The sequence below is a fragment of the Lissotriton vulgaris genome, chromosome 10 (assembly GCF_964263255.1).
Source record: "Lissotriton vulgaris chromosome 10, aLisVul1.2, whole genome shotgun sequence".
NCBI classification, from domain to species: domain Eukaryota; kingdom Metazoa; phylum Chordata; class Amphibia; order Caudata; family Salamandridae; genus Lissotriton; species Lissotriton vulgaris.
In genome coordinates, this window is record NC_141698.1 from 50,765,393 (window position 1) to 50,789,004 (window position 23,612).

The 23,612-nt window shown below is 44.7% G+C and overlaps 1 protein-coding gene across 1 annotated transcript in view; it reads right to left on the reverse strand.

Moving 5' to 3' along the window:
- Positions 1-3,368: 3,368 nt before the first annotated feature.
- The window catches only part of USP11 (ubiquitin specific peptidase 11), a 280,476-nt gene continuing 260,232 nt past the window's right edge, over positions 3,369-23,612 (reverse strand). The window contains exons 20-21 of the mRNA XM_086940434.1: positions 22,888-22,976; positions 3,369-8,761 (exon numbers count right to left, since the gene is read on the reverse strand). Coding sequence (XP_086796560.1) covers positions 8,534-8,761; positions 22,888-22,976 — 317 coding nt within the window. The 3' untranslated portion in view covers positions 3,369-8,533. The remainder of the gene's footprint in view (positions 8,762-22,887; positions 22,977-23,612) is intronic.

Here is a 23,612-nt window from a genome sequence, read left to right on the forward strand (position 1 = left end):
CTTGCCCAACTGGTTTAATTATTGCAGTTGGTGTTAGAGGACCTGCGCAATGTTTTCACACCCTACGGCAAGAGCATTGTTGGGAAAACTACTCCCTTCGAAGGTCCTGAAGGCATGGTTGGCCCCCACTCAATTGCGCTCCCCGCTCAGATTTAGCCCTTCCAAAAGTGTTCGCTTTACTTTTAATTTTGAAAACAACCCCTGATCATGATATTGAGCGTTGTTACTTTATTTATAACCCAAAATAGACACTATTTATCTAATATGGCGCAGAAAAACGTGTCGGACCACCGCAACCAATTACACAGTACATTAAACAAAATAAACCACATAAAGAGCAGCTCCGCCGTTACTGAGGCTACTAGGAATGAGGAAACTGGCACTTAACTAAATGATCGATCATTGCGGCATGCACGCCCTCTTGTACAAGCCCCACTGGAAGGGGGACAGTTAGTTCACTATGTGATAAGACGGCTACTCCATACACCTGAATGCACCCAGAGCTGGGCTGTGGTGGACATAGCGGAAAGCAGTATTCTGGTTACTGGCGACTTTAGAATTTGCATATTTGTGCGCTTGCTCACGTCAAATTTTGAGTAACAAGCTCCTAACTTAGAAACCTGCTCCCCTGACGCCTCTACAGTTTCTCACTCGTCTTCCATTCTGAACCTACAAGTCGTAGGTTGCTTAGACCTATAGGCCTTTAACCCAGGATAATGTGCTGCATGTCTAAACACTTAGAAAGCCAAAAGGCAAGGCCTATTGGCTATTGCAATGTGTGTTCATTTTCTCAAGTGCCTTATCGACCTGAGAACCAAAGAGATATTTATTTGTCAAAGGGTGTATGTAAAATAAATTGTTGAACTTTGGGCTTAAACCTGGAAATCCTTAACCAAGCATGTCTTCTGAGTAAGATGCTAGTGAGGAATTCTCCAGGCGTGGTGTCAGCAGCATCTAGACCACATCTTATTGATGCATTGGAAATTAGCTTTCCTTCATGTACCAAATCTTATGCTTTTGCTTTATGCTCATCTGGGAGATATAGGAGCAATTGCTCCATTTCATCCCAGTGTGCCCTGTCATATCTGGCTATTGTGTCTCATCAAACCCTTAAGCATAGGGAGTCTTTGTGTCGACCAGAGTCTGGATCCTAGTGCCTCAAACAAAAAGTCCTCTTCTAAGGATCCTTTCTGTAGTACCACCCCATGGTATTCTGTAGCCCTGGCAATGAGTTCCTGATGAGATACATTGTCATCAGGTGGAGATGGCTTGGCAGGGTAAATGCCTGGATCATTGTATAATGGAAGGTCAATTGTGTAATTCATCCATGGATCTACTGGTAAATGCATGTACCTCATCAATACCGTTCCAGTAAGGCTGGGATAGTGGAGAATCCTGAGGTGTGATGTGCAAAGGATTTAAAGTCAGAGAAAAGGGTGGTGGAGGGGATGCTGGTGGTGGATGAAAAGGGCTGGTACCAACATTCTTCTTATTTAAAGGGATCTTGTAATGACTGTTGTCATCAAGAAGCTGGTGTTTTTTTAGGCAACTTGGTAAGGATATGACCCGTTTCTGGGTTAATATAAAGTCTCTTCTGTTTGGGATCCATTTTTGGAGGAACAATGTCTAAATTTGGATCCAAACGGACATCTTTCAGTTTCAGCGCTGGCGCTTTTGGTGCAGATATAGAAAAGCCTTTAGGCGCAGAAGATTTAGGATGTTTATTTTTCGGCGTGGAGGATTTGGGCTCCGAGGCGGATTTAGACTTCAAACTGGAGGCCTTCGGTTCCAAAGAGGATTTGGGTCGACTCGGTCCAGAGCGGGATGGCGTGATTGGGTGTTTCGGAGCCGAGCCGGAAGGCAGTGCGTTGGAAACAATGTCTCGGTGCCGACCTTGGCCAGAAGGAAGAGGTGGTGACGAAGTCTTAGGTTTTTTGTGAGTGAGTTGATGGGAATAGGGGGTCTTCTGTACTCACGTCACCCTGTACCTACGGAAGTTTTTCGACATCAAGGTCTACCTCCAGCTCCGAATCTGACCCCGGCACGGAGAAAGCCTCTTCCTCCTCCGCCGCTGATAAACCAATATCTTCTTGACCAGACTCTTCACCTGAGATATCCTGTGTGTCTTCAATGTTTTGACGCTGCATCTCTTGACGTTGACCCGACAATCAGGAAGGATTTTCTTCGAACAAAACGATATTCGAGCGTCACAGTCTTTTGTGCTTCGGAGACCAGCACAAGTTGCACACCTGTTGTCAGTGCACAGATACTTTGCGTGGCATTGAGGACAGAATTTGAACGTGTCCATTCCATCGACAGAGAGCTGGACTGACGTGGTTAGGCCTGAAGGCCGTTTATGAAGCTTTCTGATCGAAAAAGTAGATTTCGTTGACAGAAACGATACTGTATGAAACAATACCATCAAGGGTAGAGAGGATTGCGCACCAAGTCGATCTAAAAAGCCAGTTTCGAACCGGAGCGCAGCAATACACATGTCTGTAAAAAATAAGAATAAATAATGGATGAACCTATTGTACAAGGGGAAGAAAAAAAAGATCCCTTGTTCACTTCTAGTGTGGGTACCACTAGGCAAGGTCTAATTAATTTACAACTTCCTCAGTTACACTGGTTCCAACACTTGGGAGCAGGAGAATCTTGAAAGAGCCAAGGTTCGATTAAGACTCCTGCACAAGAAGCCTTTGTTCTCATTACTGGAGACATAGATCATAAAAGGAAGGTGGCTTGAAGATGCCAGTTTTGGCTACTCAGGAAGACATCAATGAGACTTTGGTCTTTGGACCAATCCATATTGTCTCTCCTTAAATTGTTTTGATATCACAATAAATTTAAAAAGGTAGGAGCCTGTTTAGATTGTGAAGATACACTTGTGTCCGACGTATCAGCTCACATTCTTGAGGAATATGCGGTGAGAGTACAAAGCCTGGTGGCTTGTGCAAATACAGCCCAAAAGAGCGCAGGCCGGTCTGCTGGCCAACACCTAGGACATTCAATAAAACAGGCAGGGGAAAGAGGACACTACACATCAGTGATATAATGACAGTCCAAGGTCCCTCATTATATACTCTGCACCATTCAGAAACTTTCCTGTTCCCTCACTTAAGCATCTTCATTCTAAGGTTTAAAGGCATCACTTCCTGAATGTAGCCAAAAATCAACAGTTGATGTACAAAGAAATCCCCGATTGCTGGACCACATTCAAACAACATGAATGTAAATTCCCTCTTCTTCACTGACAGTTGGTTAGTTCAACATTACGCAGTAATTTGATCAGAGGACCAACATACTAGATGTACTTACTCACATATAGGCAGGAGCTTAAAAATGCAGCAATTGTTAAATAAAGGCACTTCATTTTTTAAAATGATTTTTATTATATACAATGTTCGCAGTGTGCCAAAAAAATATTTTCTTCAAAACTTCCAACAACAGCAAAGAAAGGAAAAAGATTTCAAGTTCTTTTTTTCTTCCTTGTTTTCTTTTTCTCTTTTCAATAAGAAAATACAAATGTGTGCTCTGAGGAAAAAGCGGTAGACACCCTTAGCTATCCCCCGGAGAAAGGGAAAAGAGGGTAAAGGGAAGCTAAAAGACTCAACAAATAAAAACAAAAATGAAAATATATTCCCAAAGGTATTCTATTTACAGTACAGTCTCCAGGATGCCTGGCCACTTTACCCTTTCCGTAAAGGATACACCCGTTTCGAAAAATCGGCAGGCACAAAACTGTGGCTATTACATATACATATATATATATATATTTTCTAAGAAACAATTCAGAGCGTTGGAATCCGACCGGTTGCTGAACTTATCTGAACAAATGTGCGTTCTTGAAAGTAAGGAACGTAACATACATGTGCAGATCAGACATTCAATGCCTTCCCGGCCCCGAATATGTGCCATGCATCAGTGTCTAAAAACTGAAAACAGCAAATGTGGTCGTGCCTCTTTTGGATACCCTCCACTTGTGAGCAGCTTTCCTTCCCAGGGTTTTGAGAGCACGCCTCTTTTCTTGCTCTATTGCCAGCAGGATAAATCACATTTCAATGTTATGTCCAACATAAATCTCTTCAGCTCCTCTAGGCCCCATCTTCCAACATCCTTTGGTGATACAGCTCTTCATTTTTTTGAGCGCAACCTTCACACTGAATTATTCGTCTTTGCTCTTAGACCCCACGTCACCTTTGCACATCCTCTGCATGTTTTTACTTTTGACTTTTTGTGTTAGAATCCAAATAAGGAGATGTACATCCGCTGTATTTCATTTAGGCCTGTAAGGAGATGACACTATACCACAACATACATTTTTTTCCGCTACTATTCCTTTCTATCCAAACCCACCTATCCTCAGGTTGAACCTGTCTGCAGCCAGTATTTGCTCCCTTGCCATCACGTTCTCTGTCACACACATGCACATACACACGCTCTGTATCAGGTAGTATTTTTTCTAATGTCAACAGGCCATACGTTTGCACCCGAAGTTGTCGCTCTACATCTTCAGCTCATTTCATCTTTATATGGCTCGGCCATCGCAAGCCATCTTTGTAAATTGTCAAGCCTAGAGGTAGGCAGCTTCAACATTATTTATGAGCCCTCCATTCCATGACCACAATTGGTAGCTCATGAAACTAAATCACAACAATTCCTTAAAAAAGGCAATAACCGATGACTTTGTCACAGAGGTGTCAGCTCTGCCGCCTCAGGGAAGGGTTTGATTGGTAGTTCATGAAATAATCCCAAATAGCTCCAACGGACTTAGATATGAACATTTGTTAAGGAACTTCTCTAACTAGTCAAAAACAATGAAGCTAGGGCTGGCAGAATAGATACAAAATGCATTTTGCACAAGTGAATGCAAAATCATGAAAGCAAGGTTCATTCAATGCACTTTCTTCTGCTTCTATAGGGCCCATTACCCCTGTATGCAAGGATGTTTGTGATCTCAAGGAATAAACATGTTTACAACAGAAATAAAAACATTACCAACATAACTTTAGAGAGAGATCTTCACCAGAACATGTTTCCCTTGGCCTTTTTTCGGAACTTCCAAAAAGAATCGGGACTTCAGCTGCTCTCTATTATCAATGGAAGACCAGGTTGGATCCGATCCTCTTCCAGACAGCAAAGGTTTATAGAGATTCAAATCAAGGAAGTATGCTCTTGTCAACAAGCCCAATAACCTTTACTTTGCCGTTCATAGGTTCTCCTATGCTCCGCCAAAATGAATATGAGGACAAATGCTTATAGGAGAACACTCAACTGCAAAAGAAAATAGGTATGTTTTGTTCTTGTGATTTCTTTCATGTACTCAGTACACAGGACCCGCTCCACTCTGAGTGCAGGCAAAAACTAGGGCAAACCTTCTTGAGGGGGATGGGGATCGTTTCAGAACTGCCTGAATTTTAGCTCCTGAAGTTGAGGCGCTTTATGGCGGTGGCAGACCGGGAAATGTGGTTTCTATGGCAGGATATTTAGGGTTCTGCGACGCAGGGAATCTGATCAATCTGCCTCTCATTTGGCAATGCAAGTAGATCACTGGTAATCCCTTCACTCTGGTTCTCTCCTAGCAGCTTGCTTCCCATATTTAGCACCCCAAAGCCATTCAATTCACTGCAGGGGAGATACCTTTGGCCGCTGCAGCAATGTCAATGGACCACTGAAAGGAGATGGGGTGTGATTAAGCAAGTATAAATATTATCTTCTTGAAGCAGATGCATGGTGAGGTGCAAAGCACTCATCTGGTCTTGGACATTCCCACTCATAAGGCACCTACATATGCATATCTTCAAAGTGTTGCGCTATACCGTAGACTTTAAACATAGGAATGAGATCATCAAGGATTTTCTCTTTGGACGTGGGAAAAGGAGTGCCCATTTTGCAATATTACAATCCCTCAGTGCTGTACTCTATTCATACCTCCTAAAGAGTAGCCCCTGCAGGAAGCAAGCTGTGTAGAGATCAAGACAGCTCAGTGTCTGTGTCACATAGAGACAGTAACTTTACACTGCTGTGCGACAGGATTCCTGCTGTGAAAAGAGCCCATTCCGAGCTAATCTACTTTAGTTCCACCCTTATGTACGACAACTCAGGACCAAACCGAGCATTCATAACCGTGAATGAAAAGTGTTTCACACTTACACGGTAACTTTCCTCAAATAATGGCCAGCTGCTTTTCGATGCATGTTGTAGGCGGAGTTTCAGGTTTAATAGTATTCATCTCCCTAAGGTGTGGAAGGAATGTCAATGGAAAGATTGGTAAGAAGAAAAGTGGATAATTGGCTAAAATGTTAGACATATTTTGTTCTTACAGCATCACTTCCAGCTAGTGAGGGAAGCGGAACCCCACAAGGGTATATTAAAAGATCACAGTTGAAAGTGGAGTGCTGCAATGATGGCAATCGAAGCACTAAGCCCATATGCCCCAAAAGAAAACTGATACGTGAAGGGACTGAGAAAACATAGACCTCTGGGGTAGGGAAACAAACCGGATACTACTGTAACCCTTGCTGGTCAGCTACAGCAAGCTACTGGGAGACTCAGGGCAGCAGGGAAGAGCGCAATGTTGAGCCGAAACATTTGCTGGTGACATAGGTTGGTAAATGAAGCAGCTAAACAGATACCTCATTGGAACCCAGGAAAGGGACTCTATCGGTCTAGAAAACCTATCCAACTGAGGCGGCATGAGATATATGTGAAACAGAAACTACACTGGCTAAAGGTGTGATGGCATTCCCATAAGGCTCCTGCTCCACAGAGGGAATACGCACAAAGATCATGGTTGGGGGAAAAAGAAGTTGGGCATGGGTTTTTGAGAAAGCGTGCCTCTTGTAGGAGACGATAAATGTGGCTCAGACATCACCACAACCAACTCTCAAAAATGTAAAATGATAATGAAGATGAGGCTTAGTCATGACAACAGTTGCAGACTTGTGGCTGTACTTCACTAGCAAAGCCACCAATTTGAGCAGAGGGGGGAGAAAATGACAACATGACCAAGTAAAATAAAATCTGCCCCTCACTCAACAGGAAGGAAAGAGAAGACTAGGAAGACGCTGAATTTTGCTGAACCAATGTCAGCGCAGAATGAATAAATTATTTTTAGCTTTTATTTCTCATTTGGTGGTTAGGAGGTGAGAGTACTCTATGAGCTATTACCGGGGGCAATCTACTTCTACTTCAATATCTGTACTTGAAAAATAGCAAATCCTCCTAAAAGAAAAGAGAACTTGGACTAGCAAATGAAAAACTAAACCTGCAAAAGAGCCAAAGGATGGAGGTTGTTATTTACATACTCCTTGTAAGGTATCCATAAGATGAAGGTTGCTTCCTCCTAAAGTGCAAGTTGAGCAGTACGTCACAGGTTTGATGCAGGGCAAGGGAAAGCAAACTGCAGAGTTGCCTTGGCGGCAACAACACACCATCTCTGATTTCTGCGATTCCTCAAGTCTTCAGCCACCGCAGAGGCCCTTTCCACCAGGCAAGGCAGTGATCTTCTGGCCCATAGGCAATCAGTGATAGAGCAGATGGTAAAGGCTCAGGGACAAATATGCTTAGGTGCATATTGATGCAATACCAAAAGGCAAAAAAACAAAACATTTTTCACACTAAAGGCCTACCCAACACTTTTCTCAAAAGAAGCAGCAACCAAGGGATGAGTATCCTCCAGTCCAAGGTAGGTTTGGAGGATTATGGTAAAAATGTTAACTGCGGCACATACTCTGCAGTATGGACTTTTCAGGGGCAGGGGAGGAAAAGGACTGCTGCATGCATGCAGTTACTTTTCCTTAACCACAAATAAAAGAAGCGCTGCATAGGATATTATATTATTTACCCCATACCACGTAGGTTTTTCAATGCCCTGTAACAATTAAAAGAGGGGAGCTGCAACAATGTGGGTGAAACTCAGAAACAGCATGTAAAATGATCAAGTTAAAGCAAGTTCAACTAAAACAAAGTGACACATGATCTCTAAAGTTCCTAAACCCACTTATTATTTTCTAGGGATAGGAGGTGAACGGGAAGGACATTGATGACTCTTAAAAGTTATGTGAATCCCTCCAATCATGTCAAAATATTAGCACAGCTCATACCACAATCACACAAGCAGCTGTTGTCCCTCAGGGGCCCATATCCATGCCTCATTTAGCTTCATCTGGTCTCCAGTTTTGTCCAAGACTCCATGTCTCCGAGACCAATGCTAATGAATACAAAGAGGTGCATTCCTTCTCAGGTGGTCCTTCCTGTTATCCCAGACTTCTCATTGCTAAAAAAAAGGTTCAAGGGTGGTTGGGAGTGTGTGACTCTTACACATGATTGGAACTTTTTTCTGCACTGTTTTTCCTTTCTCCCTCTGCCCCCTACGCTATTCCCCTCCAAAAAAGCCTGAGATATTCTCCGACCTCCCTCCCGTGCTTTTTGGGAGTGGTGGCCAAATTCAAGTCTGCAAAGTTAGAGAGCTGGCGGTTCGCCCCCGTTTCTTCTTCCTCCCCCCCCCTCGTCGGCGAGGAGGGGCGCGACTTCAGTCTACATCCATAGATTCATTCCGGCAGGTGCTAGCCTGGCATTCGTGCGAGTTGCAGGTGGCCCCATCATCAGAGACACTACTACTAGACATGACCTCTTCCACCTCTGTGTCAACCTGCTTTGAAGAAGTAGCTGTGCTGGAGCGCTTTGCCCGTGGTGGTGGGGCGCTAGGCTGGCGGATTTTGTCCTGGCGCTGATAGAAGAGAACGTATGCAGCTTTGGACTGTTGAGATTACAGAAAAAAAATGAGAAAAATTAGGAGCTTGCTTTTATAAAATCTATTTGCAAATTGGCTTGCATGGCAATTAACTAAGGACAGCAATGAATAAGTCGCAGTTTAGTACTGAAGCTAAAGCACAATGCTTCTTGCAGTTCTTGGCAAATGTCAAACAATGCATTATAACAAAATCTGCCCTCACTTAGGAAGATTAAAAAACAGGACTGGACTATAATTTGTACGACTGGCTGTTGCAGTGATGCTAAAATGCATTCTGAAACAGCATATTTTACACATGGACTATGGCTGGAGCCGAAATATTATATGTATAAAAACAAATTAATAGCTTATTCAAAATGGGGTAAAGTAACTTTTCTCAACTTCCTAAAAAAAAAAAGCAAACCCGAAGAAAATGCACAAAGGTGTTCTAGACAGTATCAGAGGCAAAGACCAAGTCTAGAAGATTCCCACAAAATCATCCTGGCAGCAAGCGCACATCCCAGCTAAATTCAGACTGTAATGAGCGTCATTTTGTTGAGAAAGAATCGTTTAAATTAGGTGCGAAAGAGAGCAAAATGTTTTGAACAGAAAGCTCAAGATCCAATCCATATCCCTCACTGCCATGCTATGACAGATTCAAAATCATTATTTTAGTGTCTCTCTTCATCATTTACAAAACATACTCGGAAAAACTACACCTGTAACAAAATGGTTTCTTACCTGTAGGAGTAGTTTTGCAGCTTGAAGAATTTTCTTCATTCACATGCTGTGCATTATTCCGCCATCTAGTGGTTGGATCAGGAATTCTCAAAGATACTAGCAGTCCTCTTTTTAGGTCTTGTCTAGGCAGCTCTTGCGCTGTCTCTTCAAAACCTGCTGTATTCAGGTAAGGGCTCTGCCCATGTTTTTTTAATTGGCTTCTTTGTCTTTTGGAATTATTTTTTCCTTGATTAAAGTCTTCATTAGTCCGTCCTTCATTAGTCCAATGAGGACTGCCCCAGTTACATGTGACTTAACTCGGTACGTTTAAATTTCAGTTTCTGAACACTTTACTCAATGACTTCTTCGTTGTAGCTAGAGTTGCAGGCACAACACCTGCCTTCTCCTCCCTCCTGCTTATTATTTATTTCCTAAGGCCGCCCATATTTCTTTTCTTTTTTGTTTTTTTTAACTTTTGTAGCATTCGCAGCATGCCGAGCTTTAGCTTCCCACATTTAAAGCTAAATTGTAGCATGCCGCAAATGCTACAAAAGTAAATAGATAAGAAATACAGACGTCCGCTGCCTTTCTTTTACTTTATTGTAGAAAGGGAACACGCTCTGCGCCCATCTTTAAATGGTGCTTTGTGTCTTTCTCACAAAACTGAGTTGCTTTTTTTTTTAAGCAAAGTTCTATTATTACTTTTCCTTTTTAGTAAGATTGTAGCAGGAACTGGAGGTCCCCTTTTTATTGCAAGCTTGATTTTTAGCAATTGGTTTGGATATCTACAACTAAATGTATATAGAAAAGGAAGCAACTAACTTGCCACCCTTCTTTCAAATGAGCATGGGTTACCTGCTTATACGTTATGTGTCTATGAACGTTAGTTAATAAGTATTCCCTTTGTGTGTAACTGAATCTAACGAAATAGTCCGCCACGTTTGCTGCAGACGTCACCATGAGCATCGGTATCTCGCAACAGGCTGTTGCCGAAAGACAATGCGCAAGTTTAGAGCATGGAGTTGGGGAGACGGTTAGAGATGCAGCCCTCCCCATGTTGTCTTCCTCCCTGCCCTTCACCATGCTGCCCACCTCGCTGCCCTCCCCCTTGTTATTCCTAGTTAAAGCACAGTCTTTAAAAGGGTGCAGTACCATAGGCTGTTACCAGGTGTCCCTGTGGAGTTGTAAGGGGACCTCTGTTAGCCACAATATGTACTGCACCCTTAATGCAATTCTTAAGAGAAACATTGCAGCTGAGGATGAGGGCTGTAAGGCCCGCTTATAAGGGTGACCAAAGCAGTGCTGGTTGGCATGGCACACAGGTCCCTAGGCCACCCTCTTCCGTCCCAATGTCCTAGGTGGTCATATCTGCATGAACAGATATGCTCCAACAATAATTTGGTCTAACCCCTAATATTTTAAGTGCCAGGGAAGTCGTAGAGGGGCTGGAAACTCAACAACTCGAGTACCACGATGGCTTCTCTAAACAAAGGAGTGTTTGGTACCAAACTACTTCTCTCAATAAACCCACACTGATGTCAGTGTGGGATTTATTGGAACATGTACTCAAGATGGGCAACTCAGAGGTGCCCCCGAAAACATAGCAACCCTGGTATTGAGGAGCTCAACTGGCTGTGTCCTTGCGACCTACAACATCTCAATTTACCTCTGCTGTCGCTGGTGTTCCTCTCGAAGCCTCTGGTTAGACGCCTGCAGTCTGTTTTCAAATCCCAGTTTCCCCATTCACTTGCATTGGGCGCCCAACACCATGATTGCACCCTGCCGCCTCTGTGCCACTGGTTGTGTATCTTTGGTACTGCCTTGTGCTCCCCGTGCTTGCTTCTTGACCCCTGCAACTAATTTACTTACTTGCAAGCAGCATGTCTTCAAGCACCCCCAGTCTCCACCGGGTAACATTGGGCATGATCTTCAACGTTGACCTCTGCACCCAGCCGGTGGTGGTGCAGAGTCTGTGCTTACCTGAATCTTTCCCTCTGCTGACCTTGAAGACTGGAACTGCAAGTTGGTTACTTACCTGCAACACTCAATTGCTGTTTTCCTCCATAGGTTAACATTGCAAAGACTGAAAACTGCACAAGTGGCACTTTTGAAAGTGAAAAGAATTTCTATTTAAAAAAAGACTGACCTTTTTCCGAAGATCTTTGTCTTAAAATAAATCTTGAACAAAGCTTATTTTTTAATAAAATTGGAGTGGGTCTCCTTTTTGGGTTGTGTGTCATTTATTAGTCATTGTGATCACAACAAATGCCTTGCACTCCTGTGTTAGGCCTAAGGCTGCTTGTCCACACTACCACAAATAGAGCACTTTGAGTTTGCACTGAACTTTGTACACTTCTTGGGGAATTTCTTGACTCTGTGCATGGTATAACCACCTGGTGGTATACCATATACAGAGCCAGCTTTCTACAATTCTATTTCGAGGCATTGGGTCCCACCCATCAGAAGAGTAGCTAGAGATGTACAACAGTAAAACCAGTACTACATTAAAAGAAACTACTTGTTGGAGATAATTTAGGTCGGGGTGCACCAGAGGCTGGCAGGTGTAGGAGAACTGTGGTGTGAATCAATGTAATGTGGCCATCAGAGGGAAAGGAGGGTGAAGAGGGTGAAGAGTGTATGGCGTGTGGGCCGTGTAATGGTATGTAGGGGTGTTGGTAACATCGTGCAGATTTTCCAGGAGCCTTTTGCATTCACTATCTGCACTACCAGACATGTTTCCCCATCTAGTGGAGCGGTCTAGGAAGGAGGAGGATTCAATCTGTTGAATAATTTACATACATGCGTGTCCCAGAGTGTGGCGACTCCCTCGCCTGCATATCGCTGCTGGTCGGATGAAACAGTCTCTGCCAGCACCCATTTATGTGCTACCTTAGGCCAGCTGGTAATCGTGGGGGGCTGCGCAGCCTTCTATGCCATAGCTATTAGGTGTTTAAACAAAGCCAGTGCGAGATCCACCATTTCTAGGTAGTATTTGGAGCGTTTGGAGAGTTTTATGATCCCCAGAAGACACAAAAGTGGATCCGGAGGTAGTCCGACGTCGACCACTGCAGAGATATGGGTCATCACCTGGGTTTCACACGTGTACGAACGGCGGACTCCCAGACCATGTGACCACTAACTCTGGGCATAGGACTACGCTATGCTTGCGTAGTTTGCGCAACTACGCGCTACGCGAATTGCACGTAGCACAGTGCAAAAACGCGTAGCAGGCATTTTTTGCTTGCTCGCGGCCCTCAACGTCAAGTTGGTGACTGCGAGCAAGCAAAATAACATCTCACTGCGAGTGGTCAAGTATGCTTGCTATCGCTCGTGTTGAGAAACTACCAGGCGGCATTGAGAAAGCTGCCGCTCGATTACAAATCTACTCGAGCAGCAGAAAACGACCGCTTGAACTGTGCAAGATGTGGTTTGCAATGATTGCACAGTGCGGACAAGCATTTTGCACAGTTTGCGTAGTGCACTTCGAGTAGCTACGCGCAACGCTACTACGCCAACTACACCCAGGGTTAGTGACCACATCTAGGGCAGGCAGTCCAGACAATCACAAACATCATGAAGAGCCTGTGTGGTGTGAGGTACATTTGATGGATATTAAACTGCGTGAAATTCAGGCGAGTATTCCTCAACGCACTTAATGTGTTCTACTGTCATCCACCATCGTTTGGTAGTGGGCTCAGCACCCAATCTTCCCAGTGAGGCTTACTACGTAGTGCCCATTCTGTACCTCCTGCCAGCAGTGCAGAGTAGAGTAGAGTGCTGACATCACCCTGCATCCCATGCCGTGCATGAGGAAACATTGAAATCCCGGATTTAATCTTGGCTCATCTCCACCGATCAACCATGTGCCGCTAAGGGCCAGCGTGAGAGCATGGTAAGTGGCGAAGGATCCGGTAAAGCCCTTGTAGGTCTTGAAGCAAATGCAGGGCACCATCACTGTTTAAGTCACTCATCTGGATGATCCCTACCTCCTGCCACAGTGCAGGGTCATGGATCCCTAATAGCGCTCTTGTGGCTGGCACAACCCATATCGGGAGTTGTGGTGCATACAGGACCTGGTTCAGCTGGGGATACATTTATCTACTCCAGACCAGCTTGGCTACCACTGTTCAAGTTTCCCCAGGTCCCTTGTTGGACTGTGTGCCAGTCAGTACCGACTCAGATGCCCCAAGCTGGGTCTCTGGCATGAAATAATGCAGCCAGGGGCTCCATGTCCAGTGCAAAGATTATGGGTGAATGTGAGCAGCCCCAGTGGGGTCCTCTACCTATGGCAAACTGGCGCGAGATATGCTGTTCTGTGCGTACCCTAGCTTGTGGGTCCGTGTATAGCAGTTTAACCCAATTAAGGAATACCAAGCCCGTCCCCATGGCCTCCCACACTTGGAGATACTATGACCACCCAAGAGTGTAAGTTTTCAAAGTGTAATGAGACTGCTACTGGGAGGTCAGAATCTCCTCCACTGCGTGCTTAATGTGAGATAGGCGAATTGTGTTATAGTACGTTGGCTGTTGGGGAATAAACCTGCACTGATCTGGGTGGACCACGGAATAAAGCATCGGGAGCAGCCGATAGGCTAGCACCTTGCATAATATCCTATAATCAATATTGAGCACTGATAACGGGGGATAGGAGACTACCAATAGTGGGTCTTTGCCAGGTTTCGGTAGTCCCAGAATAAGAGCCTCACACAGAGATTTGGGAAGGATGCCTTTCTGGTGGGCCTCTTGGTAGACCACCAATAGCTTAGGGGCAAGGGTGGCTCGAAGCATTGGATAATATTCTACAGGAAACCATCTGTGCATACAAAACATCTGTTTGAAATAATATTGATTTTTTCCCCACACTTGTTTCTGGAAGGCATAAGGGACAGGACATTGATATGCTGGATCACTTCTAGTTCCTTCCATACACCTCTGACTTTAAATGAGCCCATATGAACGCCCCAACCCATGTGTGAGGCATCTGTAGACATGGTTACTGTTTGAGTTGGTTGTGTAAATTGTCTTCCCGCTGTTAAATGTGATCTGTTCCAACCCGCCATTTCCTCCAGTATTTTCTTTGTGACAACCACTAGATCGTCCCAACGTCCCGGTCTTATATGAAGCCATGCATATGGAATAAGAGGGATGCATGAGGCCATCTTCCCCAAAATTTTCACCACAGTCCTCGCTGTCAGACTGCCCCCTCTGGTAAAGGCGAGTTTCCTGGTATTGACGATTTATCTTCTTCTCGCAGGGATACACTTACCTCTATATTTTCATTGTCTGATTTTGGCAAGGATTTGTCTTTATTGAGAATCCCGGACTGAAAAAGGAAAATGCTACTTACCAGTATGCATCTGTTCTTGGCATGTAGAGCTGCAGAGTTACACATTGTGCATAGATCGCCACCTAGTGTTGGGCCCGGATGTTTGCAGTTTGCTTTTGTTCTGAAAAGTTCTTTGGAAGTCACAAGATAGGCGACTCCTCCTTTGGACCACATTGCGCATGGGCATCGGCTCCATCCTCAGATTGTTTTTCACCATTAGGGAAATGATGGAGCTTTGCAAGAAAAACGAAGGATGTCCATGTAAGCTGTATCTAATTAAGATAATACTGGAACAGACAAGGGTAGCCGGGGAGGCGGGTGGGCGTGTGCAACTCTGCAGCTCTACATGCAAAGAACAGATGCATACTGGTAAGTAGCATTTTCCGTTCGAGGCATATGAGCTGCAGATTACACACTGTGCATAAATTGTATAGCAGTACCCATTCTTAGCGGCGACCACCCCTATCTGTTGCAGTAGTTTGAAATAATGTTTTGAGAACAGCCTGGCCCACATTAGCTTGTTGCTTAGTTTTCACATCTACACAATAGTGTTCTGTGAATGTGTGTGGTGTAGACCATGTAGCTGCTCTGCAGATGTCATCTAGGGGAATGTTCCCTAAAAATGCCATTGAAGCCCTATTTTCCTTGTAGAGTGGGCTTTAGGAGGAACAGATAACGTACGTTTAGCTTTGTGGTAGCATTTGACAATCCATCTAGTTATCCCAGATTTTGATAATGGATTACCCTTGTGTGGTGGTGAGAAAGACACAAAAAGTTGTTTGGTCTTACGAAAGGGTTGTGTTCTCTCGATGTAGTAAAGCAATGCTCTTTTGACATCTAGGGTATGAAGAGCTCTTTCTGCTACTGTCTGTGGCTACGAGAAGAAAACGGGCAGTTCCACAGATTGATTGAAGTGGAAGGGAGAAAGGACCGCGGGCAGGAATTTTGGATTAGTACGGAGAACGACCTTATTATGATGCATTTGCAAGAAAGGTTCTTGAATGGTTAATGCTTGAAGTTAAAAATTGTAGTTCACATTTATGTAAAGGTTCAAAGGGAGGTCCCATTAGCCGTGTGAGAACAATATTCAAATTTCACACTGGTGAAGGTGGGACTCTGGGAAGAATTATTCTCTTAAGTCCTTCCATAAAGGCTTTAATAGCAGGCACTCTAAACAGAGATAGATGCTGTCTGTTTTGAAGATATGCTGCTATGGCAGCAAGATGCAGTCTAATAGACGTGTAGGCTAAATGACATCTTTGGAGGTGTAGTAAGTATCCTATGATGTGTTGAATAGACACGTCTAGGGGATTAATATTGTTGTTGTGACAATATATTACAAAGCGTTTCCACTTAGCAGCATAGCATGTTCTAGTGGTTGGACGTCTAGCTTCTTTTATGACATTCATGCAGTCTGGAGGAAGGTTAAGATATCCAAATTCTAGGATTTCAGGAGCCAGATCGTAAGGTTGAGTTGAGCAGGGTCCGGGTGCCTGATCTCTCCACGGTTCGGTGTTAAAAGGCGTGGAGACAGGTATAGTTTTTGGTGCTGTACTACAGATAGTTGTAGCAGTGTGGTGTACTACGGCTGTCTGGCCCACGTTGGGGCAACTAGGATGAGGGTTAGAGAATGCTGCTGTAATTTGCGTACTACTAGTGGCATGAGTTGTAGAGGTAGAAAAGCGTTTGCAAATTTGTTTGACCAGTTCATCCATATTGCATTGCCTTTGGACAGAGGGTGTGAATATCTGGCAGCGAAGCTTGGGCATTTGTCGTTTTTGTGGGTGGCAAAGAAGTCTATCTGCGGTCCCCACATCTGAAAGAATGGTTGAAGAACTTGCAGATGAAGTTCCCACTCGGGGGTTTGTTGTGTCTGACGACTTAACAGTTCTGCTATGGTATTTTGTACTCCTGGAACATGCTGGGCTAGGAGGAATATGTTTTGAGGTATAGCCCACCGCCATATGTTTTGTGCTAGTTAAGAGAGTTGCAGGGAGTGTGTTCCGCCCTGTTTCTTTAAGTAATACATGGCTGTCATGTTGTCCGTGCGGACTAACACAGCTTTGTTTGATACTTGCCTTTGGAAAGCTTTCCGTGCTCGGAATATAGCTAGTAACTCAAGGTGATTTATATGGAGTAACTTTTGTTGTGGTGTCCACCTGCCTTGCATGGTGTGTTGCAGTAGGTGGGCTCCCCAGCCGGAGAGCGATGCGTCCGCTGTCAAGACTATTTGAGGAACTGGCTCTAGGAACAGTCGCCCTTTGGAAAGATTTTTGGTGTTCCATCACTGCAGAGAGCGAGGAGTCCGACCGTCTACCAACACTAGGTCTGTTAATTGACCTTGAGCCTGGTTCCATTGATGTGATCAGCACTCTTGGAGAAGACGCATTTGAAGTCTTGCATGGGGCACTATGAAAATGCAACAGGCCATCATCCCTATGAGCTGCATGAACACTCGTGCTGGAAGGGAGTGTTGTGGCTGAAACTTTGTGAGAAGAGCTTGCATGCTGGATATCCTCACTGGAGTGGGATAAGCCAGATCTGTTGAGGTGTTTATTGTGGCACCGAGGTACTGTTGTACTTTGGATGGTTGCAGATGAGACTTGGTGTGGTTTATGGTGAACCCCAAGTTGTGGAGCAGTTGGATCGTGGCATGAGTGTGTAGCACACGCTGGTTGTATGAGCTAGCTTTGATGAGCCCGTCGTCGAGGTACGGAAGACTAGGATGTGCTGAAGCTGTAAATGTGCTGCTACTACTGCTTGGCACTTGGTGAATACTCTTGGTGCTGTTGTGACTCCGAATGAGAGTGGTTTGAATTGATAGTGCTGCCCGTCTATTACAAATCTGAGATACTTCCTGTGAGCTTTGTGAATGGGAATGTGGAAGTATGAGTCCTTGAGATCTAGAGTAGCAAGGAAGTCGTTTAGTAACAGGAGAGGAAGGACTTGGAGTGTGACCATGTGAAAATGGTCTGACTGTATGTATATGTTTAACGGTCTGATGTCTAGAATAGGCCTTAGACTGCTAAATAAAATAAGGATAAGAAAGTATAGGGAGTTGTTGGTGGAGAGGAACTGGTTCTATTGCACTTTTTTCTAGCAAAAATATTACTTCTTGCTTTAACAGTGATAGATGCTCTTGTGACATTGGACACTGTTTGGGTGGTATGTTTGGGGGGGTAGATGTTAGTTCTAGACAGTAACCGGACTCAATAATTTGTCGCACCCACCTGTCTGATGTGATGTCGGTCTGGGCAGGAAGGAATTGTTGCAGTCCTCCCCACACAGGAGTGGAATGGTGGGGGGCTGGGGGGTGGGGGTTAGGCAAGTCATTGGGTAGGGGTGGAGGCAGAGCGGGAGTTGTTGGTTTTGCCTCTGCCTTTGTTGTTACCCCTGTAACCCCCTCTTTGGTAGCCCCTAGTGAATGTGGATTGGCTAGGGGCCTTGTAAAAAGTGGAGGGGCTATCGGAGAAGTAGCCTCGTGTGTTGCCTCTATATGATGAGCGACAAAAAGAACGTCTGGGACCTTGCAGCTGCAAAGCTCCCATAGATTTAGCTGTGTCTGTGTCTTTTTTCATTTTCTCTAAAGATAAATCGACATTAGGGCCAAATAGGTGTTTCTCATGAAATGGCAGATTGAGGATGGAATGTTGTACCTCAGGTTTGAAACCTGAAATACATAGCCAGGAAAACATACACAAAAGGACACTAGTATTAATTGCCCTTGAGGCAGTATCTGTAGCATCTAGAGCATGACGGATCGAAGTATTGGTGATATTTTGACCTCACTGTGTGAGTTCATTGGTCTGGTAGGTACTGCATTATGGATGCCAGTTCATCAAAATGTGCCCTGTCATATCTTGCCAATAACGCTTGGGTATTGGCAAGGCGCCATATGTTAGCTGCCTGTGACGCTGATCGTTTGCCGGAGGCTTCAACTAGTTTAAATTCCTTGTCTGGTGGTGAGGCCTCACCTGATATCTGTGAATTGGCACGTTTACGTGCATTAGAAACTACTAAGGAATCTAGGGGTGCTGGGCTTCTAATGTAAACTATTGTTCCCTACGGGGTCATAAGCACCCCCACCTGTGTCATCAGAGTCTGTATCTACATCATCTGGGTTAGGGGATGGTGTAGGAGAATGATGTGGTGGAGGAGGTGGAAGAGTATGGGGAAGTGGAGAAGGGACCCTTAATGGAGAAGTTGCAATGTCTCTTCTTTGGAGGAGGAGGCGGTGCAGGCGCCTCTAGGGGTCTCTTCTTGGAGCTAAGAGTCAGTTGGCCAGTGTTAGGATCCTTAACAAGAGTCTTTTGAGTAGGATCTGGTGGAAAAAACTCTTCTGTGGATGGCATGTCCTTCGGTGTCGAAGTTCTCGGTTCCGGAGGTTTTTTTAGACACCGACTCGGTAGCTGGTCTAGGGTCTTTCGGCTTAGAACTGTGACCTTTTGAAATGTCTTCAACGGGAACGTGTTTTTTCGGTTCCGTGGGTTTTTTCAATTCTGAAGCGTGGGAGTCGGGACCTTTAGGCAGCCGGTGCCAGTCTTTGGCGCCGAGTGCTTGGGTGTCGAAGGAACGGTTGGCGTGGATGAGGAAGATGGCTTCTTTTTCTGTGTCGGTGTGGGATCGACACCGGAGAATAGGCTGACTCGAGCCCGAGCCGCCTAACGGCTTGGTAGGCTTCTTTGCCGAGCCTGAAGGCAGGGCGTGGGAAGCAGTCTCTTGGTGTGCACCCGGGCCCGAAGGGGTGGGTGTGACCGAAGCCTTTTTGGAGGGTGTCGAGGAAGGGTCGGGGGTCGACGTTCTTACTTACGACCCGTTGAGCTGGAGTGATGTCCCCGATGTCTGAGTCTTCGGCATCAGAGGAGCTGGCGGTTATTTCGGCCCGCTTCTGTTCTGGTACATCGACTCCCTCTGGTAAGATGTCGTCCGGAATCGATGCCGACGAGCGAACCATGGTTCTTCGAGCTCGTCGGTCCCAAATTGTCTTCTTGGAGCGGAAGGAGGCACAAGCAGAATAGTCTTTGGCCTCGTGCTCCGGTGAGAGGCAAAGGTTGCACACCTCATGTAGATCGGTGTGGGGAAACTTCGACCTACATTGAGGACACCTCTTGAATGGCGTCCTTTCCAAGAGGCAGAGAGTAAGGTCTAGGTAGGTCCGAAGGCCTTCGTCTTTCCTGGGCACCCTTTACATTGCCCTCTTTCCCTGTAGTAAATCTACTTTGAGTAGACGGGATGTTTCCTCTTTTGAGTGGACCTTTTTCCTTGGTCCCAGTGCTTACGGGGACATGGCAAGTTCTATGCAATATCCACATTTTATTAGATTGAGCATCCATTTGTCTGACGTCACCTTCCTCCACACCTGAAGCAAGTCTTCTATTCCACCTTCCACTGGTGTTGTCAGGGAGGTTCTTGTGACTTGATAAGTCACTTGGTGGGGGTTCCACCTTGCCTGTGGGGTTGAGCTCTTCCTCGTGCACGTCCCTGAAAGGACAGACATCCTTCAGCCTGAGACTGCAAGCGTTGTGGGGGTGCTTGTTATTTAATTGTACCCTGAAACCCTTGATGTGATGTCGTACAAGAGAAGCTACCTCTTCCTGACGGTCTTCGTGCCAGTGCTGTTCCTCTCTGCAGGTTTCCTCTGAATTGCAGGTCTCCCATTGATTTTGCAGTCTCATCCTTCTTGAGCTGCTGCAGCGTTTTGTCCACTGTGCTGCCAAAAAGTAGTTTCTCATTAAACAGTGTATTTATGATGTTTGCTTGTACTTCTGGATTGAAACCAAATACTCAATTAAGCGTGACACATTAGTGTTGTTCACGCCATCATTTGGTGACTTGCAGTGTCAGCTGCATCTGAAGCTTACTTGAGGCATTTATTTGCAATGTTCTTGCATTCTTCTGCCAGGCTTGCCGCTCTCTTTTTCTACTGGTTTGGCAGGTGCTTTATGAGTTCTGCCATATCTTCCCAATGTTGGTAAGCACATCTATTTACAAGAGTGTTAAGAGTTGGCAATCTTTCATTGATTTACTGCAATTCTCTAAAGTTTTCTGCCCATTAAATCCATCTTTTTGCTTTCTTGGTCTAGCAGGGATGCAGACGTTGTAGGACTATTTGCTGTGAATGCAATGATGGAATCAGCTAATACCATTCTCCTTACATATAGAGGGTCTGTAGATTAATGTTTGTATTTCTTTTCTGCTTTCTGGGACACACCTCTCCTTGAATGCCTCTCTTTCTTGATCCACGATACTGGGCAGCATTGGGAGCAACTGGTTCTTTCTTTGCGAAGGCATAAAGGTTTCTAGGAGGAAACATGATTTTGTTTTTTCCTCCTTCAGTTTTACTGCATATTTTTCTGCAGCTTTCTTCGTGATTTGGCCATACATTGCGATATCACATGAAGGCGAAGGCCTCGACGGATAAGAGTCAATCCCCTCCTCAGGGGAATCTGTTTCCAGATCCTGCAACTGTGTTTCTGCAAACTCTGAATCCTCAGACTCCTGAAACACACCCATGGCTTCTGGGTCACCATCTTCCAAGAAGAATTCTTGTTCTTCTTCTGACTCAGGTGTCATGGGAGGGTACATATTTTCGAACTTATTCTTAACCTGTTCTTTTGGCATCAAAGCTTTTTGTGGGGTTCAGAATTGCCAAAGGGAAGTTTCTTTTGACTTAAAGCTGCCATTTCTGCCACAAGACATCTTTTCTTCCACTCGATTTTGGCTTATTTTTCTTCAGAGTTGAGCGTTGGTCTATTTTCTCTTCGACGTTGAGAACTCTCTCGACGATGCGTTGATTGCCTGCCTTTTTGACACCTCCTATGATCTTTAGGGTTTCGAGGTCAAAATATGTTAACTTCAATTGTCTTTTAACATTGTCTTTTCAGTGATTTTGCCTCCTGTGGTGTCCCAGCCATGGTATCCGAGGTGCTCTTTCTGTTTTGAGTTGCCTTCAATCAGTGATTTTTTTGACATCGAGGTCCCTTTCTACATTTTTGAGTCTGGTGCTCGAGACTCAGCCTGGCATGTTTTTTAGGAGTTACCTGGGATCTTTTTCCCCAATGAGATTCCCTCTCGACCTCGCTGATTCTCATCTCGACGCCTGAGCCTTCTCCTTCAGCCCCTTTGGCAAGGTTATGCTAGTCATCGCTCGACAAACCAAGGTCCTTTAGCAATGGAGTTTGCTTCTGTTTCTGCATGGTGCAGTATGACTGTCTACAAAATCTTTGGATGTCAATAGAAACTGCCTCCAGTACCTCGATTTGGTGGTCGTCTTCAGATTTCTCTTAGACTAACTCCATCCAAATTAATTTTTCACAAATTGGATAGCCTTCAGTAATGCTTCCCGATCAAACGAAACAAAAAGAAGAATCTCAAGGTGCAACAATGGGTGGGAGCTTCCGGGGCGAGCATATGACACAGGAAGCTGGAAGGACAACAAATAGTGGGACCATCAATACAAAACAGGAGAAAAGAAAAAGAGAAAGACTGCTAGTATACTGGAGAATTCCAGACCCAGCCACTAGATGGCAAATAATGCACAGCATGTGAATCCAGAAAAGATTCATGCTGCCAAACAATAATTCGCAAGTATGGGACCCCTCACCTTCTTATCCTCCAATAACTCACTATTGCGTTGGGTAGCTGCACATGTAGGAGTCTATTTTTAAGTTTCTTTGGGAGACCGGGGTAACTGCAACACCCCCTTAAGTTATTAGGGCCATAAAGATTCCAGTCATCAGATGCGGACAAAGTTTGCTTCTATAGAAGGAAGAGGAGACTAAAGTTGTATTTAAAGAACTCCTCTAAAAAGTACCACTCAGGAAAGTATCACAGAGAAGAAACCAGAGACAAGGGCAAACGAAGGATAGGTTCAATGAAAATTTAAGCATGGTGGATTGGCAGGAAGACAAGTGCAGATAGCAAAATTATACAGAGATCAGTACAAACAAGATACCAGGTACAAAGAAGCAGAAAGGGAAAATAATAAAACAGACATTGTGGTAATACCATTGCCAGGAGAAAGGGATAACTGGGTATAAAAGTTTATAACTTCAGAAGCAGTACTGGGTCTAGAGCTCCAGCAAGTTTCCACTGCTGACAGGCTCACCTCAATCTGGCTTTCAGAAACCGGGGACACACTGCTGTCATCCAGATAATGCCACTCCCCACTATCTTTGTTTCTGGCAAATGTTGTATCTATGAAAGAAAAGAATGGTTAGGGAACACTTGCATACCCATGATTCATTCCCTGTGAGTAGAGCATAAAGCGTTTTGTTAGCTAGTAGCACCCTTTTCTTGAACTATTCAATCAGTAGGTAACAGCAATCAATGCAACATACAGTAGATATTTACAGGCAAGCACAAAACCAGCTCCTCATTTAGAACAAAACCATATATTTGAAAACCGCTGAACAAATGTCAGCAGAGTCTGTCGCCTAGGCATTGCTTTGTACTGCAGAAATGAGAGGTATGGTAAATCCACCCACTGTAGGTTATCAAACCCTTTGGGCCCACCTTAACCTCAAGAATGAGTGAATTACCTCTGGTATGAAGATTATGTCCTCTGTTTCTGAGCCTCTCCCCCCACTTGCCCACTAATATGTTGCACCAGCACTGCCATGGGTGATTCACCTTTACAAAAGGACATATCTGTAAACCAGTCAACAAGATTTAACATTTCCTTATCCAATTCTCAAAAATCCTAAGCTTAGTAAGCAACAAAACCAATCAATAAAACATAGCCTAAGTGACCCCTAGCTTTGGGAACATAGCCAGCATGGGTATCAATTGGGCCGCCCCTATCCATATCCCAAAAATATATAAAATTCCACA